The sequence below is a fragment of the Lichenostomus cassidix genome, unplaced genomic scaffold (genome assembly GCF_008360975.1).
Source record: "Lichenostomus cassidix isolate B80296 unplaced genomic scaffold, HeHo_3.0 HiC_scaffold_33, whole genome shotgun sequence".
Lineage (NCBI taxonomy): Eukaryota > Metazoa > Chordata > Aves > Passeriformes > Meliphagidae > Lichenostomus > Lichenostomus cassidix.
Window position 1 is genome coordinate 4,043,313 of NW_028147632.1, and position 20,012 is coordinate 4,063,324.

The following is a 20,012-nucleotide window of genomic DNA, read 5'->3' on the forward strand; positions in this document are numbered from 1 at the left end:
CGCAGAATTTCCTGCTTTTAATTCGCTTTTTTCTTCCAAGAAATTCTCATTTTCTCTTTTTTTCTCCAGAATTTTTCATTTTCTTTTTTTTTCTCCCCAGAAATCTTCTTTTTCTTTTTTTTCTCCCCAGAAATCTTCATTTTCTTTTGTTTTTTCTCCCAAGAAATTTTCATTTTCTCTGTTTTTCCTCCAAGAAATTTTCATTTTCTCTTTTTTTTTCCTCAAGAAATCTTCATTTTCTTTCTCTTCCCTCCGACCACCAGCGTGGAAAATTCCCGGGAAAAAGCGGAAATTCCGTGGAAAAAATCGCGGAAAATCCGTGAATTTTTCACACACTCGTCGGTACAGAAATGATGATTTTTTTTTTGGAGGAAATCAACCCAGAACTCACCAGCCGTTAATTGCGTTTTTAATATTCAGGTTTTTCCGGCGCTCGGAACACTCAGAGTGAAACCTGGGGGAGGTTTGGTGCTCAAAAATACCTTTTTTTTGGCTTTTTTGGTTTTTTTTTTTTTTTGTTAATTGTTTTTCAGGGGGAAAAACTTTTTCAAAATCGAAATTAAAAAAATCTAAATAAAAAAATCTAAATGAAAAATCTAAATGAAAAATCTAAATAAAAAATATAAATGAAAAATCTAAATTAAAAAATATAAATGAAAAATCTAAATTAAAAAATCTAAAGGAGCAACGCTTAAAAATCTAAACACTTTAAAAAAAGCAACACTTAAAAAAAATCTAGCTTCGGGGGGGAAAAACTTTTTCAAAATCGAAATTAAAAAAATCTAAATAAAAAAAAAATCTAAATTGAAAAATCTAAAGAAACAACACTTAAAAATCTAAACACTTAAAAATCTAAATAAGCAACACGGTTTTGTCCACCAGAACAATTTTTACTCACCAGGATTATTTTCACCCCCCAGAACAATTTTTCCCCCCCAGAAGAATTTTTCCCCACCAGAACAATTTTTGGCCACCAGGATTATTTTCCCCCCCAGAACAATTTTTAGCCACCAGGACTATTTTACCAACCAGCACTATTTTTACCCACCAGGACTATTTTACCCACCAGAACAATTTTTGGCCACCAGGAAAATTTTTGACCACCAGGACAATTTTTAGCCACCAGGATTATTTTTCCCCACCAGCACCATTTTTCCCCACCAGAAAAATGTTTGGCCACCAGAACAATTTTTGGCCACCAGGACTATTTTCCCCACCAGAACAATTTTTCCCCACCAGCACGATTTTCCCCACCAGAACAATTTTTGGCCACCAGGATTATTTTACCAACCAGGATTATTTTCCCCCCCAGCACCATTTTCCCCACCAGACCAAATTTTCCCCACCTCCCACCTCTCCACCCCACCCAGGAAATCACCCAAATCACCACCTCCCCTTAACCACGGAACAAAAAACCCCAAAACCTCCTCCTCCTCCTCTTCCTCCACCTCCTCCACCTCCTCCACCTCCTCCACCTCCTCCACCTCCTCCTCCTCCTCTTCCTCCTCTTCCTCCTCTTCCTCCTCTTCCACCTCCACCTCCACCTCCTCTTCCTCCACCTCCACCTCCTCTTCCTCCTCCTCCTCCTCCTCCTCCTCCTCTTCCTCCTCTTCCTCCTCCACCTCCTCCTCCACCTCCACCTCCTCCTCTTCCTCCTCCTCCTCCTCCTCCACCTCCACCTCCACCTTCTCCTCCTCTTCCTCCACCTTCTCCTCCTCTTCCTCCACCTTCTCCTCCTCCTTCTCCACCTCCTCTTCCTCCACCTCCACCTCCACCTCCACCTCCACCTCCTCCACCTCCACCTCCACCTCCTTCTCCTCCTCCACCTCCTCCTCCTCTTCCTCCTCTTCCTCCTCTTCCTCCTCCTCCTCTTCCTCCACCTCCACCTCCTCCTCCTCCTCCTCCACCCCATGGCCGCCCCGAGATCTCCTCTCCCGCTGCCCGGCGAAGCTTTCTGCCCGATCTGCCGGGAATTTTTCCGCGACCCTGTCTCCATCCACTGCGGCCACCACTTCTGCCGCTCCTGCCTCGAGCGCCGCTGGGAATGGTCCACAGCCGGATTCTCTTGTCCTCGCTGCAGGGAAAAATCATCGCGGAGAAGCATCCGGCCGAGCCGGGAGCTGGAGAAGGTTTTGGAGATCGCCCGGCGGCTGAGCAGAGGGGAAAATTTGGGGATGGAGGAGGAGGAGGAGGAGGAGGAAGGGTGTGGGAAGCACGGGGAGCCGCTGGAGGGTTTCTGCAGGGAGGATGGAGCTGCGCTGTGCGCGATCTGCAGGGAATCCCGAGCGCACCGCGGGCACGGCCTGCTGCCCCTGCCGGAGGCGCTGCGCCAATTTAGGGTAAAATAGCGGGTTTTTGGGGGTTTTTTCGATCCTTTTCGTGCTTTTCGGGAGGGGGAGTGTTCGCTGGAATGTGCCAAGAGGTGTCGATAGGAATGGTTACAGGTTGTGGGGGGTTTGGAGGGGATTTAGTGGGTTTTTAGTGAGTTTTTAGTGGGTTTGGAGAGGATTTAGTGAGTTTCTAGTGGGTTTTTAGTGAGTTTTTAGTGGGTTTGGAGGGGATTTAGTGGGTTTAGAGTTGGATTTAGTGGGTTTTTACTGGGTTTGGAGATGGATTTAGTGGGTTTTTAGTGGGTTTAGAGGGGATTTAGTGGGTTTTTTGTGAGTTTAGAGGGGATTTAGTGGGTTTTTAGTGGGTTTAGGGATGGATTCAGTGGGGATTTAGTGGGTTTAGGGATGGATTTCTTGGGTTTTTAGTGGGTTTGGAGGGGATTTAGTGGGTTTTTAGTGGGTTTTGGTGGGTTTTTAGTGGGTTTAGAGATGGATTCAGTGGGTTTCTAGTGAGTCTAGGGGGTTCAGTGGGTTTTTAGTCGGTTTTTCGCAGGCAGAGGGGAAAATTTGGGGATGCTGGAGGAGGAGGAGGAGGAGGAGGAAGGGTGTGGGAAGCACGGAGAGCCGCTGGAGGGTTTCTGCAGGGAGGATGGAGCTGCGCTGTGCGCGATCTGCAGGGAATCCCGAGCGCACCGCGGGCACCGCCTGCTGCCCCTGCCGGAGGCGCTGCGCCAATTTAGGGTAAAATTGCGGGTTTTTGGGGGTTTTTTTGTGCTTTATGGGAGGGGGAGAGGGGAGGGGAGTGTCGGCTGGAATGTGCCGAGAGGTGTGGCTAGGAATGGTTACAGGTTTTGGGGGTTTGGAGGGGATTTAGTGGGTTTTTAGTGGGTTTTTAGTGGATTTTTGGTGAGTTTTTAGTGGGTGTTTAGTGAGTTTTTAGTGAGTTTTTAGTGGGTTTTTAGTGGGTTTTTAGTGAGTTTTTGGTCAGTTTGGGGGGATTTAGTGGGTTTGGAGGGGATTTAGTGAGTTTTTAGTGAGTTTTTAGTGGCTTTGGAGGGGATTTAGTGGATTTTTACTGAGTTTGGAGGGGATTTAGTGGGTTTTTAGTGTGTTTTTAGTGGGTTTAGAGATGGATTCAGTGGGTTTTTAGTGAGTTTAGAGGCGGATTCAGTGGGTTTAGAGATGGATTCAGTGGGTTTTTAGTGGGTTTGGAGGGGATTTAGTGGGGTTTTAGTGGGTTTAGAGATGGATTTAGTGAAATTAGAGTTGGATTCAGTGGGTTTTTAGTGGGTTTTTGGTGGGTTTTTAGTGAGTTTAGAGATGGATTCAGTGGGTTTAGAGATGGATTCAGTGGGTTTCTCGTGAGTTTAGGGGGTTCAGTGGGTTTTTAGTGGGTTTTTCGCAGGCAGAGGGGAAAATTTAGGAATGCTGGAGGAGGAAGAAGAGGAGGAGGAAGGGTGTGGGAAGCACGGGGAGCCGCTGGAGGGTTTCTGCAGGGAGGATGGAGCTGCGCTGTGCGCGATCTGCAGGGAATCCCGAGCGCACCGCGGGCACCGCCTGCTGCCCCTGCCGGAGGCGCTGCGCCAATTTAGGGTAAAATAGCGGGTTTTTGGGGTTTTTTTTGTGCTTTATGGGAGGGGGAGAGGGGAGGGGAGTGTCGGCTGGAATGTGCCGAGAGGTGTCGCTAGGAATGGTTACAGGTTGTGGGGGTTTGGAGGGGATTTAGTGGGTTTTTAGTGGGTTTTTGGTGGGTTTTTAGTGAGTTTTTACTGGGTTTGGAGGGGATTTAGTGGGGATTTAATGAGTTTTTAGTGAGTTTTGAGGGGATTTAGTGGGTTTTTAGTGAGATTTTAGTGAGTTTTTAGAGGATTTTTAGTGGGTTTTAGTGGGTTTTTAGTGAGTTTTTAGTGAGTTTTTAGTGGGTTTGGAGGGGATTTAGTGGGTTTTTAGTGGGTTTTTAGTCAGTTTGGAGGGGATTTAGTGGGTTTTTAGTGGGTTTAGAGATGGATTTAGTGGATTTTTAGTGAGTTTAGAGGGGATTTAGTAGGTTTTTAGTGGGTTTTTAGTGAGTTTAGAGGGGATTTAGTGGGTTTTGTGTGACATTTCAGTGACATTTCAGAAATGTCCCCAGAAATGTCCTAAGAAATGTCCCCTCTCTTTATTTTTCCTATATTTATATTTATATTTATTTTTTATTTATTTTTATTTTTATTTTTATTTTTATTTCTATTTTTATTTTATATTTATATTTACATTTACATTTACATTTACATTTACCTCTATATTTATATTATTTTTATTTGTATTTGTATTTGTATTTGTATTTGTATTTCTATTTCTATTTCTATTTCTATTTCTATTTCTATTTCTATTTCTATTTCTATTTCTATTTCTATTTCTATTTCTATTTCTATTTCTATTTCTATTTCTATTTCTATTTATTTCTATTTCTATTTTCTAATTTCTATTTCTATTCTCTTTCTATTTCTGTTTATATTATTATTATTTGTTTAATTTTTATTTATTTATATTTATATTTACCTTTACCTTTACATTTACATTTACATTTCTATTATTTTCATTTACATTTCTATTATTTTCATTTACATTTCTATTATTTTTATTTACATTTACATTATTTTTATTTACATTTCTATTATTTTTATTTCTATTTTCATCATTTTTATTTCTATTTTTCCTCCCCTCAGGCACAGATCGAGTCTCAGCTGCAAACCCTGAAGGAGGACAGAGACAAACTGCTGCAGTTCCGGGAGGCTGAAATGAGGAGAAATTGGGAGATTTTGGTAAAAACTTTGGGGACAGAGGTGGAGGAGTGGGGTTAGAGGGGATTTAGTGGGATTTTAGTGGGGTTTTAGTGGGGTTAGAGGGGATTCAGTGGGGTTTGAGGGGATTTAGTGGGGTTTTAGTCGGTTTTTAGTGGATTTTTAGTGGGTTTTTAGTGGATTTAGTGGGTTTTAGTGGGTTTAGTGGGTTTTTAGAGGGGATTTAGTGGGTTTTTAGTGGGTTTAGAGGTGGATTTAGTGGGTTTTTAGTGGGTTTAGAGATGGATTCAGTGGGTTTTTAGTGGGTTTTTAGTGAGTTTAGAGGGGATTTAGTGGGTTTTTAGTGGGTTTAGAGATGGATTTAGTGGGTTTAGAGATGGATTCAGTGGGTTTTTAGTGAGTTTGGAGGGGATTTAGTGGGTTTTTAGTGGGTTTTTAGTGAGTTTAGAGGGGATTTAGAGGGGTTTTCGTGAGTTTAGAGGGGGATTTAGTGGGTTTAGAGGGTGTTTAGTGGGTTTTTAGTGGGTTTGGAGGGGATTTGGTGGGTTTAGGGAGGATTCAGTGGGTTTTCAGTGGGTTTTTAGTGGGTATTTAGTGAGTTTAGAGGGGATTCAGTGGGTTTTTAGTAGGTTTTTAGTGGGTTTTTAGTGGGTTTTTAGTGGGTTTAGAGGGGATTTAGTGGGTTTAGATTGGATTCAGTGGGTTTTTATTTGGTTTAGGGGGGATTTAGTGGGTTTTTAGTGGGTTTAGAGAGGATTCAGTGGGTTTTCAGTGAGTTTAGGGGGGAATTAAGTGGGTTTTTAGTGGATTTTGAGGGCATTCAGTGGGTTTTTAGGGTGTTTATTGGGGGATTTAGTGGGTTTAGAGGAGATTCAGTGGGTTTTTAGTGAGTTTAGAGGGGATTTAGTGGGGTTTTAGTGGGTTTTTAGTGGATTTAGAGATGGATTTCTTGGGGTTTTAGTGGGTTTAGAGGGGATTTATTGGGTTTATAGTGGGAATTTAATGGGTTTTTAGTGGGTTTTTAGGGAGTTTAGGGGGGATTTAGTGGGTTTTTATTGGATTTAGGGGGGATTTAGTGGTTTTTAGTGGGTTTAGAGAGGATTCAGTTGGTTTTTAGTGGGTTTACAGATGGATTTCTTGGGGTTTTAGTGGGTTTAGATGGGATTTAGTGTTTTTTTAGTGGGATTAGAGATGGATTTAGTGGGTTTTTAGTGAGTTTGGAGGGGATTTAGTGGGTTTAGTAGGGATTTAGCGGGTTTTTAGTGGGTTTTTGTTGGGGTTAGAGGGGGATTCAGTGGGTTTTTAGTGAATTTAGAGGGGATTTAGTGCTTTTTAGTGGGTTTTAGTGGGTTTTTAGTGGGTTTAGAGGGGATTTAATGGATTTTTAGTGGGTTTAGAGAAGATTTAATGGATTTTCAGTGGGTTTTTAATAGATTTAAAAGCAGGAGATCCCCCCTGACTCTCCAGGATGTGTCTTTTCCTCCCTCCCCACCCCGCAGCACAAAACCCAAACCGAGCGGCAGAAAATCCTCTCCCAATCCCAAACCCTCCACCTCCTCCTGGAGCAACACTCCTGTCACCTGCTGGCCCGGCTGGGTGACCTCGAGAGGGACATCGGGACGCTGCAGGAGGACAATGTCACCAGCCTGACCCAGGAGATCTCCCGGCTGGAAACTCGCGGGGAGGAGTTGGAGGAGAAACTGCGACAACCCGACGGGAGATTCCTGCAGGTGACAGTTGGGGACAGTCTGGGGACAGTTTGGGGACAGTCTGGGGACAGTTTGGGACAGTTGGGGACAGTTTGGGGGACAGTTTGGGGACAGTTTGGGGACAGTTTGGGGACAGTTTGGGACAGTTTGGGGACAGTTTGGGGACAGTTGGGGGACAGTTTGGGGACAGTTGGGGACAGTTTGGGGACAGTTTGGGGACAGTTTTGGGGGACAGTTTGGGGACAGTTTGGGGACAGTTTGGGGCAGTTGGGAGACAGTCTGAGACAGTTTGGGGACAGTTTGGGGACAGTTTGGGGACAGTTTGAGGGACAGTTTGGGGACAGTCTGGGGACAGTTTGGGGACAGTTTGGGGGACAGTCTGGGGACAGTTTGGGGACAGTTTGGGGACATTCTGGGGACAGTTTGGGGACAGTTGGGGGGACAGTTGAGGGACAGTCTGGGGACAGTTTGGGGACAGTCTGGGGACAGTTTGGGGACAGTTGTTGGGGGACAGTTGGGGGACAGTTTGGGGACAGTTTGGGGACAGTTTGGGGACAGTTTGGGGACAGTTTGGGGACAGTTTGGAGGACAGTTGGGGACAGTTGGGGACAGTTTGGGGACAGTTGTTGGGGGACAGTTTGGGGACAGTTGGGGACAGTTGGGGACAGTTTGGGGACAGTTTGGGACAGTTTGGGACAGTTGGGGACAGTTTGGGGACAGTTTGGGGACAGTTTGGGGACAGTTTGGGGACAGTTTGGAGACAGTTTGGGGACCGTCTGGGGACAGTTGGGGACAGTTGGGGACAGTTTGGGGACCGTCTGGGGACAGTTTGGGGACAGTTGGGGAAAGTTTGGGGACAGTTTGGGACACCTTGGGGACAGTTTGGGGACAGTTGGGGACAGTTTGGGGACAGTTTGGGACACCTTGGGGACAGTTTGGGGACAGTCTGGGGACAGTCTGGGGACAGTTGGGGACAGTCTGGGGACAATCTGGGGACAGTTTGGGGACAGTTGGGGACAGTTTGGGGACAGTCTGGGGACAGTTTGGGACAGTTTGGGGACAGTTTGGGGACAGTTGGGGACAGTTTGGGACAGTCTGGGGACAGTGACAGTTTGGGGACAGTTTGGGGACAGTTTGGGGACAGTTGGGGACAGTTTGGGGACCGTCTGGGGACAGTTTGGGGACAGTCTGGGGACAGTTTGGGGACAGTTTGGGACAGTTTGGGGACAGTTTGGGGACAGTTGGGGACAGTTTGGGGACAGTTTGGGACAGTTTGGGGACAGTTTGGGGACAGTCTGGGGACAGTCTGGGGACAGTTGGGGACAGTCTGGGGACAGTTTGGGGACAGTTTGGGGACAGTTTGGGGACAGTCTGGGGACAGTTGGGGACAGTCTGGGGACAATCTGGGGACAGTTTGGGACAGTTTGGGGACAGTTTGGGGACAGTTAGGACAGTTTGGGACAGTCTGGGGACAGTGACAGTTTGGGGACAGTTTGGGGACAGTTTGGGGACAGTTTGGGGACAGTTTGGGGACATTCTGGGGACAGTTTGGGGACAGTTTGGGGACAGTTTGGGACAGTCTGGGGACAGTTTGGGGACAGTTTGGGGACAGTTTGGGGACAGTTGGGGACAGTTTGGGGACAGTTGTTGGGGGACAGTTTGGGGACAGTCTGGGGACAGTTGGGGACAGTTTGGGGACAGTTTGGGGACAGTTTGGGGACAGTTTGGGGACAGTTGGGGACAGTTTGGGGACAGCTGGGGACAGTTTGGGGACAGTTTGGGAACAGTTTGGGGACAGTCTGGGGACAGTTTGGGGACAGTTTGGGGACAGTCTGGGGACAGTTTGGGGACAGTTTGGGGACAGTTTGGGGACAGTTGGGGACAGTCTGGGGACAGTTTGGGGACAGTTTGGGGACAGTTTGGGGACAGTTTGGGGACAGTTTGGGGACAGTTTGGGGACAGTCTGGGGACAGTTTGGGGACAGTTTGGGGACAGTTTGGGGACAGTTTGGGGACAGTTTGGGGACAGTCGGGGGACAGTTTGGGGACAATCCAGTTTGGTGGGTCACAGCAGGGTTGGGACAAGGTGATCTCTGGGGGTTCCTTCGACCCAAATTGTTCTGCAACTCAATCAGGACCCAAATTTGGAGTTTTGGACCCAAAAATCTCGAAATCCTAAAGTTCTAAATCTCTAGAAAATCCTGGAAAAATCTCTAGAAAATCCTAGAAAATCTCTAGAAAATCCTAGGAAAAATCTCTAGAAAATCCTGGAAAAATCTCTAGAAAATCCTAGAAAAATCTCTAGAAAATCCTAGAAATATCTCTGGAAAATCCTGGAAAAATCTCTAGAAAATCCTAGGAAAATCTCTAGAAAATGCTAGAAATATCTCTGGAAAATCCTAGAAAAATCTCTATAAAATCCTAGAAAAATCTCTATAAAATACTAAAAAATCTCTAGAAAATCCTAGAAAAATCTCTGGAAAATCCTGGAAAAATCTCTAGAAAATTGTAGGGGAAAATCTCTAGAAAATCCTAGAAATATCTCTCTATAAAATCCTAGAAAATCTTTAGAAAATCCTAGAAAAATCTCTAGAAAATCCTAGAAAAATCTTTAGAAAATCCTAGAAAAATCTCTATAAAATCCTGGAAAAATCTCTATAAAATCCTAGAAAAATCTCTAGAAAATCCTAGAAATATCTCTATAAAATCCTAGAAAAATCTCTAGAACATCCTAGAAAAATCTCTATAAAATCCTAGGAAAAATCTCTAGAAAATCCTAGAAAATCTCTATAAAATCCTAGAAAATCTCTCCCAGTTGAAATATTTCCATGATTCTGATTTCCATAATTCTGATTTATTTTATGATTTTTTTTTTTTCGCTGGTTGGACTCGAAAATCTCTAAATCCTAAAGTCCTAGATTTCTAGAAAATCCTAGAAAATCTCTTGCAGTTGAAATATTTCCATGATTCTGATTTCCATAATTCTGATTTGCATGATTCTGAGTGATTTTATGATTTTTTTTTTCCATGATTCTGATTTATTTTGTGGTTTTTTCCCCCACTGGTTGGACTCGAAAATCTCTAAATCCTAAAGTCCTAGATTTCTAGAAAATCCTAGAAAAATCTCTAGAAAATCCTAGAAAAAAATCTCTAGAAAATCCTAGAAAAATCTCTAGAAAATCCTAGAAAATCTTTAGAAAATCCTAGAAATATCTTTAGAAAATCCTAGAAAATCTCTTCTAGTTGAAATATTTCCATGATTCTGATTTGCATGATTCTGATTTATTTTATTATTTTTTTCCCCACTGGTTGGACTCAAAAATCTCGAAATTCTAAAGTTCTAAATCTCTAGAAAATCCTAGAAAATCTCTAGAAAATCCTAGAAAAATCTCTAGAAAATCCTAGAAATATCTCTATAAAATCCTGGAAAAATCTCTAGAAAATCCTAGAAAAATCTCTAGAAAATCCTGGAAAAATCTCTATAAAATCCTAGAAAAATCTCTAGAAAATCCTAGAAAATCTCTTCTAGTTGAAATATTTCCATGATTCTGATTTCCATAATTCTGATTTATTTTATGATTTTTTTTTTTTTCGCTGGTTGGACTCAAAAATCTCGAAATCCTAAACTCCTAAATTTCTAGAAAATCCTAGAAAATCTCTTCTAGTTGAAATATTTCCATGATTCTGAGTGATTTTGGGATTTTTTTCCCCATGATTCTGATTTATTTTGTGATTTTTTCCCCACTGGTTGGACTCAAAAATCTCTAAATCCTAAAATCCTAAATCTCTAAAAAATCCTAGAAAATCTCTCCCAGTTGAAATATTTCCATGATTCTGATTTCCATAATTCTGATTTATTTTATGATTTTTTTTTCTGCTGGTTGGACTCGAAAATCTCGAAATTCTAAAGTTCTAAATCTCTAGAAAATCCTAGAAAAATCTCTATAAAATCCTAGAAAATCTCTTCTAGTTGAAATATTTCCATGATTCTGATTTCCATGATTCTGATTTCCATGATTCTGAGTGATTTTATGATTTTTTTTTCCATGATTCTGATTTATTTTGTGATTTTTTCCCCACTGGTTGGACTCAAAAATCTCGAAATCCTAAAATCCTAAATCTTTAAAAAATCCTAGAAAATCTCTTCTAGTTGAAATATTTCCATAATTCTGATTTATTTTATGATTTTTTTCCTCTAGTTGGACTCGAAAATCTCTAAATCCTAAAATCCCAAATTTCTAGAAAATCCTAGAAAACCTCTTCTAGTTGAAATATTTCCATGATTCTGATTTCCATAATTCTGATTTATTTTATGATTTTTTTTTCCGCTGGTTGGACTCAAAAATCTCTAAATCCTAAAATCCCAAATCTCTAAAAAATCCTAGAAAATCTCTTCTAATTGAACTATTTCCACGATTTTGGGATTTTTCGACTCACAGAATTCCATTTCCCTTTTCTCTCTCCCTCCCAGGACATCAGCAGCACCTTGACCAGGTAAGAATCCTAATTTTCGCCTCATTTGGAGACCCAAATATTTGGATTTTTGGCCAAAAATTGGGTTTTTTGTCCTTTTCCAGCCTTGGGAAGGAAAATTTCCAGCTGCCCTCATCACCTCCTCCGGAGCTGGAGGAGAAAATTCGTCGTTTCAGGGAGAAAAATGTTCTCCTGGAGGAGATTTTGAGGAGTTTTCAAGGTTTATTTGCTTTATTTAATTGTTTTTTGTATTTGTTATGTGTGGGATTTATTATGTTTATTTGTTTGTTATATAGGTTTGTATTTATTGTGTGTTTGGTGTGTATTTATTATGTATATGTTGAAGTAGAAATTGTATTTATTTGCTTGGAGTGTACTGTATTTTATATTTATATTTATTTATATTTATATTTATATTTATATTTATATTTATTTTTATTTTTATATTTATATTTATTTTTATTTTTATTTTATTTTTATTTTTATATTTGTCTTTGTTTTTATATTTATATTTATATTTATATTTATATTTATATTATTTATATTTATATCTATATTTATATCTATATTTATATTTATATATTATCTATAATTATGTTATATATATTTTATATTTGTATTTTATTTATATTAATATATATCTATATCTAAATATATATTAATATTAATACTTATATTAATATTTATACTTATATTTATATTTATATTTATATTTATATTTATATTTATATTTATATTTACATTTACATTTATATTATTTATATTATCTATATTTATATTTATACTTATATTTACAGTTGTATTTATATTTAGTTGTATTTATATTTATGTTTATATTTGTATTTATATTTATATCTATATCTATATCTATATCTATATCTATCTATATCTAAATTTATATTAATATTTATACTTATATTTATGTTTATATTTGAATTTGTATTTGAATTTATATTTATATTTATATTTACATTTATATTTATATTTTAAATACAATATTGCATTCCCACCGATCCCCAAATTTTACATCAACCATTTTTTTATATCAATCCTAATTTTATATCAATTTTATATCAATTTTATATCAATTTAATATCAATTTAATATCAATTTAATATCAATTTTATATTTCTTTTCTCCCCTTTTTCAGATATTCTGATGTTCGAGTTGCCAGAGAAAAGTAAGTCCTGCAGGGGTGGGAAATGAGGGAAAATGAGGGAAAAATGAGGAAAAATGAGGGAAAATAATGGGGAAAAATGTGGGAAAATGAGGAAAAAAATGAGGGAAAAGAGGGAAAATAATGAGGGAAAAATAATTAGGCAAAATGAGGAAAATAATGAGGGAAAATGAGGGAAAAAATGAGGGAAAATATTGAGGAAAAATTAGGGAAAATAATGAGAAAAAATGTGGGAAAATGACGGAAAATGAGGGAAAAAATTTAGGGAAAATGAGGAAAAAAATGAGGAAAAATTAGGGAAAAAATGAGGAAAAATGTGGAAAAATGTGGAAAAATGTGGGAAAAATGAGGAAAAATAAGGGAAAATGAGGAAAAATGTGGAAAAATGAGGAAAAATGTGGAAAAATGTGGGGAAAATGAGGGAAAATGAGGGAAAACAATTAGGGAAAATGAAGGAAAAAATGAGGAAAAATTAGGGAAAATTAAGAAAAAATTAGAAAAAATTAGGAAAAAATAGAAAAAAATGAAGGAAAACTAGGAAACATTAAAGAAAATGAAGGAAAATGAGGGAAAAAAATTAGGGGAAATGAGGGAAAAAATGAGGAAAAATTAGGGAAATGAGGGAAAATGAGGGGAAAAAATAGGGAAAATGAGGGGAAAAATTTGAGGAGAAATGTGGACAAATGAGGGGAAAAATTAGGAAAAATAAGGGAAAATGAGGAAAAATGAGGGAAAATGAGGGGAAAATGAGGGGAAAAATGTGAAAAAAATGATGAAAGTGTGGAAAAATGTGGAAAAATGTGGAAAAATGTGGGAAAATGAGTGAAAAAAATGTGGGAAAATGAGGGAAAATGGTGAAAATGAGGGAAAAAATGAGGGAAATGTGGAAAAATGAGGGAAAAATTGTGGAAAAATGAGGGAAAATGAGGGAAAATGAGGAAGAATGAGAGGAAAAATGTGGGAAAGTTAGGGAAAATTAGGAAAAATGTGGAAAAATGAGGGAAAATGAGGGAAAATGATGGAAAATAAATAACCCCCCACCCCCCTGTGCTGCAGTGACAGTGACACTGGACCCCAGCACGGCTCACCCCCAGCTCCGTGTGGCGCCTGACGGTGGCAGTGTCACCTGGGAACGTGGCAGTGTCACCTGGGAGAGTGACCGGGACGCTCCTGGGGACAGACTGGGACATGAACTGGACATCAGAACTGGTCAGGAGCCTCTTGGGGACAGATTTGGACCCGAACTGGACACCAGAACTGGCCAGGAGCCTCTTGGGGACAGATTGGGACATGAATGGGACACTGGAACTGACCAGGACACTCCTGGGGACAGATTTGGACCCGAAATCAGCACTGGGGACAGATTTGGACCTGAAACCAGATCTGACACTCCTGGGGACAGATTTGGACCTGAATGGGACATCAGAACTGGCTGGGACACTCTTGGGGACAGATTTGGACCCGAAACCAGCCAAGACCCTCCTGGGGACAAACCTGGACCTGAACTGGACACTGGAACTGGCCAAGAGCCTCTTGGGGACAGATTTGGACCCAAAACTGGACCTGACCCTCTTGGGGACACATTCGGACCTGAACTGGACACTGGAACTGGTCAGGACACTCTTGGGGACAGATTTGGACCTGAAGTCCGTGCTGGGGACAGATTTGGACCCAAAATGGGACCTGAAACAGGACCTGACCCTCCTGGGGACAGATTTGGACCTGAAAATGGCACTGGGGACAGAACCGGACCTGAACTGGACACCAGAACTGGCCAAGACCTTCTTGGGGACAAATCCAGACCTGAAAATGGCACTGGGGACAGATTTGGACCCAAAACTGGACCCAAAACCGGAGCTGACCCTCCTGACCCCGGTCCTGTCACCGACCCGTCTGTCCTCGGCCACCAGGGTGTGACATCCGGGCGGCACTGCTGGGATGTCCAGGTGTCACCCGCGGGCTGCTGGGCTGTGGGTGTGGCCAGGGTGACCCTGGAGGGTGACACAGTGACCCCTGAGGGTGACATGGTGACCCTGGAGGGTGACACAATGACCCTAGAGGGTGACACGGTGACCCCGGAGGGTGACACAGTGACCCTGGAAGGTGACACAGTGACCCCAGAAGGTGACACGGTGACCCCAGAAGGTGACACGGTGACCCCAGAGGGTGACACAATGACCCCAGAGGGTGACACGGCCACCCCCGGCTGGGATCTGTGGTCATTCGGGCAGTGCCAGGGCCAGTTCTGGGCGCTGACCTCTCTGGAGAGGATCCCACTGTCCCCAGTCGATGTCCCCAAGGTGGTCAGGGTGGCTCTGGACTACGAGAGGGGACAGGTGGCTTTTTTCGACGGGGACAGCAGGAGGTTGATTTTCGCTTTCCCGGCGGTTTCCTTCCAGGGGAGGAGAGTTCGCCCGTGGTTTCTGGTGTGGGGAGAGGGGGCGAGGCTGGCCCTGTGTCCCTGAGGGTCCCCAAACCCCAAATTTGTCACTTTGTCACCAAATCCCGAAATTTGTCACTCATTCCCAAATCCCAAAATTTGTTACTTTGTCACCAAATCCTGAAATTTGTCACCAATTCCCCAAATCCCCAGGTTTGTCACCAGTTCCCCCAAATTCTGAAATTTGTCACTCATCCCCAAATCCCCAAATTTGTCACCAAATCCTGAAATTTGTCACCAAGTCCTGCAATCTGTCACCAGTTCCTCAAATCCTGAAATTTGTCACTTGTGTCCCAAATCCCGAAATTTGTCGCTAAATCCTGAAATTTGTCACTAAATCTGAAATTTGTCACTAAATCTGAAATTTGTCACTAAATCTGAAATTTGTCGCCAAATCCTGAGATTTGTCGCTAAATCCCGAAATTTGTCACCTACTCCTCAAATCCCGAAATTTGTCACCAAATCCCGAAATTTGTCATTCATTCCCTAAATCTTGAGGATTGTTATTCATTCCCCAAATCCCAAAATTTGTCACCAATTCCTGAAATTTGTCACTAAATCTGAAAATTTGTCACCAAATCCCGAGATTTGTCACCAAATCAGAAATTTGTCACCAAATCCCCAAATCCTGAAATTTGTCACCAAATCCTGGAATTTGTCACTAAATCCAAAATTTGTCACTTTGTCACCAAATCCCGAAATTTGTCACTTTGTCACCAAATCCCGAAATTTGTCACTCATTCCCCAAATCCCGAGGTTTGTCACCAATTCCCCAGATCCCAAATCCCAAAATTTATCACCAATTCCCCAAATCCCAAAATTTGTCATCATTCCCAAATCCCGAAATTTGTCACCAATTCCCCAAATCCCCAGGTTTGTCACCAGTTCCCCCAAATCCTGAAATTTTTCACTCATTTCCCAAATTCTGAAATTTGTCACTCATTCCCCAAATTCTGAAATTTGTCACTCATTCCCCAAATCCCCAAATTTGTCCCCAAATCCCGAAATTTGTCATTCATTCCCCAAATCCTGAGATTTGTCACCAAATCCTGGAATTTGTCACCGAATCTGGAAATTTTGTCACCAAATCCTGAAATTTGTCACCAAATCAGAAATTTGTCACCAAATCCCCAAATCCTGAAATTTGTCACCAAATCCTGAAATTTGTCACTTGTGTCCCAAATCCCGAAATTTGTCACTAAATCCTGAAATTTGTCACTAAATCTGAAATTTGTCGCCAAATCCCAAAATTTGTCACTAAATCTGAAATTTGTCGCCAAATCCCGAAATTTGTCACTAAATCTGAAATTTGTCGCCAAATCCTGAGATTTGTTGCTAAATCCTGAAATTTGTCACCTACTCCTCAAATCCTGAAATTTGTCACCAAATCCTGGAATTTGTCACTAAATCCAAAATTTGTCACTTTGTCACCAAATCCCAAAATTTGTCACTTTGTCACCAAATCCTGAAATTTGTCACTCATTCCCCAAACCCCGAAATTTGTCACCAATTCCCCAGATCCCAAAACCCAAAATTTGTCACTTTTTCCCCAAATCCCAAAATTTGTCACTCATTCCCCAAATTTGTCACCAGTTCCCCAAATCCCAAAATTTGTCACTCATTCCCCAAATTTGTCACCAATTCCCCAAATCCCGAAATTTGTCATCATCCCCAAATCCCTTTCCCCTCCTCTCCTCTGTCTTTGGATTAAAAAAAAGTAAAAAAAACCAAAAAGTGGAAAATGTTTTAACTTCTTCTCCGGCGTTTGCTGCTTCTGGGCGTCGAGATCGAGCTGGAATTTTGTTATTAACGACAGAAATAATTTACTCTTAATGACAGAAATCATTTATTATTAATGACAGAAATCACACAACCCACAGACCTGAATTTTCCAGGGAGAAAACCAAAAGGACAATTCCACACATTGGAGATTTTTGGGAAAAAAAATCTTAAAAAATTTGAATTTGGAGCTCAGATGAGATCATCTCCAACCAATCAGCCAAACTTTGGGAAAATTCATTTTTCCATCCAGGAATTCTCCATTTTCCCACTGATTCCCATTTCTCTGCCCTTTTCTACAGATTTTTCCCCATTTTTCCCAGATTTCTCTCCTCTCTTTCCCTCATTTTTCCCCGATTTTTCCCCATTCTTTGCTCCATTTTCCCCAGATTTTCTCCATTTTTTTCCCTCATTTTCCCCACATTTCTCTCCTCTCTTTGCCCCATTTTTCTCAGATTTCTCTCCCATTTTCCCCAGATTGTTCCCCATTCTTTCCCTCATTTTTCCCAGATTTTTCCCTCATTTTTCCCAGATTTCTCCCCTCTCTTTCCTTCATTTTTCTCAGATTTTTCCCCATTCTTTTCCCCATTTTTCCCAGATTTCTCTCCTATCTTTGCCCAATTTTCCCAGATTTCTCCTCTCTCTTCTCCTCATTTTTCCCCAATTTTTCCCCAATTTTTCCCCATTCTTTTCCCCATTTTTCCCAGATTTCTCTCCTCTCTTTCCCTCGTTTTTTCCAGATTTCTCCACAGCTTCTTCCCTCATTTTCCCAGATTTTTCCCCATTTTTCCCCAGATTTTCCCCCATTCTTTCCCCCATTTTCCCCCCATTTTTCCCAGATTTTCCCCATTCTTTCCCCCATTTTTCCCTATTTTTCCCCCATTCTCTCCCCAGATTTTCCCCCATTCTCTCCCCAGATTTTCCCCATTCTTTCCCCAGATTTTTCCCTATTCTCTCCCCCATTTTTCCCTATTTTTCCCCATTTTCCCCCCCTACGGCCACACCCTGAGCAAAGCCCTCGCCCCCACCACCCAGAGCCAGAACCATTCTTTGCCTCATTTTTCCCAGATTTTTCCCATTCTTTGCCTCATTTTTCCCAGATTTCTCTCCTCTCTTTCCCTCATTTTTCTCAGATTTTTCCCAATTCTTTCCCTCATTTTTCCAGCTTTCTCTCCCCCATTTTCCCCATTCTTTCCCCCATTCTTTCCCCCATTTTCCCCATTCTTTCCCCATTCTTTCCCCTATTTTTCCCAGATTTTCCCTATTCTCTCCCCATTCTTTCCCCCATTCTTTCCCCCATTTTCCCTATTTTTTCCCCATTCTCTCCCATTTCTCCCCATTTTCCCTATTTTTTCCCCCTAGGGCCGCACCCTGAGCACTGCCCTCGCCCCCACCACCCAGAGCCAGAACCATCCTTTGCCTCATTTTTCCCAGATTTCTCCCCCATTCTTTCCCCATTCTTTGCCCCATTTTTCTCAGATTTTTCCCTATTTTTCCCAGATTTTCCCCATATTTTCCCCCATTTTCCCCAGATTTTCCCCATTCTCTCCCCCATTTTCCCCAGATTTTTCCCATTCTTTCCCTCATTCTTTCCCCCATTTTTCCCATTCTCTCCCCATTTTCCCCAGATTTTTTCCCCATATTTTTCCCCCATTTTCCCCCTGGTCGCACCCTGAGCACTGCCCCTCCCCCACCACCCAGAGCCAGAACCATTCTCTCCCCCATTCTCTCCCCAGATTTTTCCCCATTCTTTCCCCCATTTTTCTCAGATTTTTCCCTGTTTTCTCCCCCATTTTTCCCTATTTTTTCCCCATATTTTCCCCCCCTAGGGCCGCACCCTGAGCACTGCCCTCGCCCCCACCACCCAGAGCCAGAACCATCCTTTGCCCCATTTTCCCCAGATTTTCCCCATTCTGTCCCCCATTTTTCCCCATTCTTTTCCCCATTCTCTCCCAGTTTTCCCCATATTTTCCCCCATTTTCCCCATATTTTCCCCCTAGGGCCGCACCCTGAGCACAGCCCTCGCCCCCACCACCCAGAGCCAGGGCCGCAGCCTCTCCCCCCCGATCGCCCCCCTGGCGAAGGCGAACAGCAATCCTCCACCCTCCGCGTCCCAAAACGCCACTGTCCCCCCGCCGCAGTCCAGCTGGACACTCACCCTCCTGGGAAGCCACCGGAGTGCCACCAGGGTCACCCTGCGGCCGGTCAGCGCCCGCAGCTGCCCCCCCCACTTCTCCAGCCCCCAAATGCCCCCCGAGGGTCCCAAGGCGACTTTGCCCTTCCTGCGCACCGAGTCGCTCGCCACCCCCACCGCCCAGTCGCCGCTGTCGCCAACCTCGATGTCCCAGCAGTGGCGCCCGGTGACGAAGGCCTGCTGGCCGAGGACGAAGGGCCAGTAGTCGAAGCGCTCGGCGCTGTCCGGCTGGTCACTCGGGCTGTCGCAGCGCCACACGCTCTTGCCGTCCTGCGACACCACCAGGTCGCGGTGCGCCGTTCGGGGGTCCAGGGTGACAGTGGCTGGGGGGACAGTGACAGAAATAGGGGTGACAATGGCTATGGGGACAGTGACAGGAATAGGGGTGACAATGGGCGGTTTGGGGGTCCAGGGTGACAATGGCTATGGGGACAGTGACAGAAATAGGGGTGACAATGGGCGGTTTGGGGGTCCAGGGTGACAGTGGCTGGGGGGACAGTGACAGGAATAGGGGTGACAGTGGCTTTGGGGACAGAAATAGGGGTGACAGTGGCTGTATGGGGACAGTGACAGAAATAGGAGTGACAGTGGCTTTGGGGACAGTGACAGGGTGACAGTGGGCGGTTTGGGGGTCCAGGGTGACAGTGGCTGGGGGGACAGTGACAGGGGTGACAGAAGTAGGGGTGACAATGGCTGTATGGGGACAGAAGTACGGGTGACAATGGCTGGGGGTTCCAGGGTGACAGTGGCTGGGGGGACAGTGACAGAAATAGGGGTGACAGTGGCTGGGGGGACAGTGACAGGGTGACAGTGGCTTTGGGGACAGTGACAGGGGTGACAGTGGCTTTGGGGACAGAGAGGGGTGACAATGGGCGGTTTGGGGGTCCAGGGTGACAGTGGCTGTTGGGGACAGTGACAGGGTGACAGTGGCTTTGGGGACAGTGACAGAAATAGGGGTGACAATGGCTTTGGGGACAGTGACAGGAATAGGGGTGACAATGGGCGGTTTGGGGGTCCAGGGTGACAGTGGCTGTTGGGGACAGTGACAGGGTGACAGTGGCTGGGGGGACAGTGACAGGGTGACAATGGCTTTGGGGACAGTGACAGGAATAGGGGTGACAGTGGCTG

The 20,012-nt window shown here is 43.3% G+C and overlaps 2 protein-coding genes and 1 long non-coding RNA gene across 3 annotated transcripts in view; 1 reads left to right on the forward strand and 2 right to left on the reverse strand.

Annotated features, from left to right (window-relative positions):
• Positions 1-1,894: 1,894 nt before the first annotated feature.
• On the forward strand, positions 1,895-15,142 carry LOC146421601 (E3 ubiquitin-protein ligase TRIM7-like). The gene is made up of 10 exons (XM_085047325.1): positions 1,895-2,339; positions 5,039-5,134; positions 6,613-6,843; positions 11,293-11,315; positions 11,399-11,514; positions 12,445-12,474; positions 13,528-13,613; positions 13,737-14,112; positions 14,224-14,477; positions 14,658-15,142. The coding sequence occupies exons 1-10, from the start codon at positions 1,911-1,913 to the stop codon at positions 14,934-14,936; spliced, it is 1,920 nt and encodes a 639-aa protein (XP_084903451.1). The 5' UTR covers positions 1,895-1,910; the 3' UTR covers positions 14,937-15,142.
• On the reverse strand, positions 14,942-15,512 carry LOC146421602 (uncharacterized). Its single transcript, XR_014848660.1, has 3 exons — positions 15,447-15,512; positions 15,103-15,196; positions 14,942-14,989 (listed from the first exon to the last, which is right to left on the reverse strand). It is a non-coding gene; the product is annotated as an uncharacterized LOC146421602 (long non-coding RNA).
• A 3,174-nt stretch (positions 15,513-18,686) lies between these two features.
• Positions 18,687-20,012, reverse strand: part of LOC146421603 (RING finger protein 39-like) — a 2,273-nt gene continuing 947 nt past the window's right edge. The window contains exon 2 of the mRNA XM_085047172.1: positions 18,687-19,207. Coding sequence (XP_084903298.1) covers positions 18,687-19,207 — 521 coding nt within the window. The remainder of the gene's footprint in view (positions 19,208-20,012) is intronic.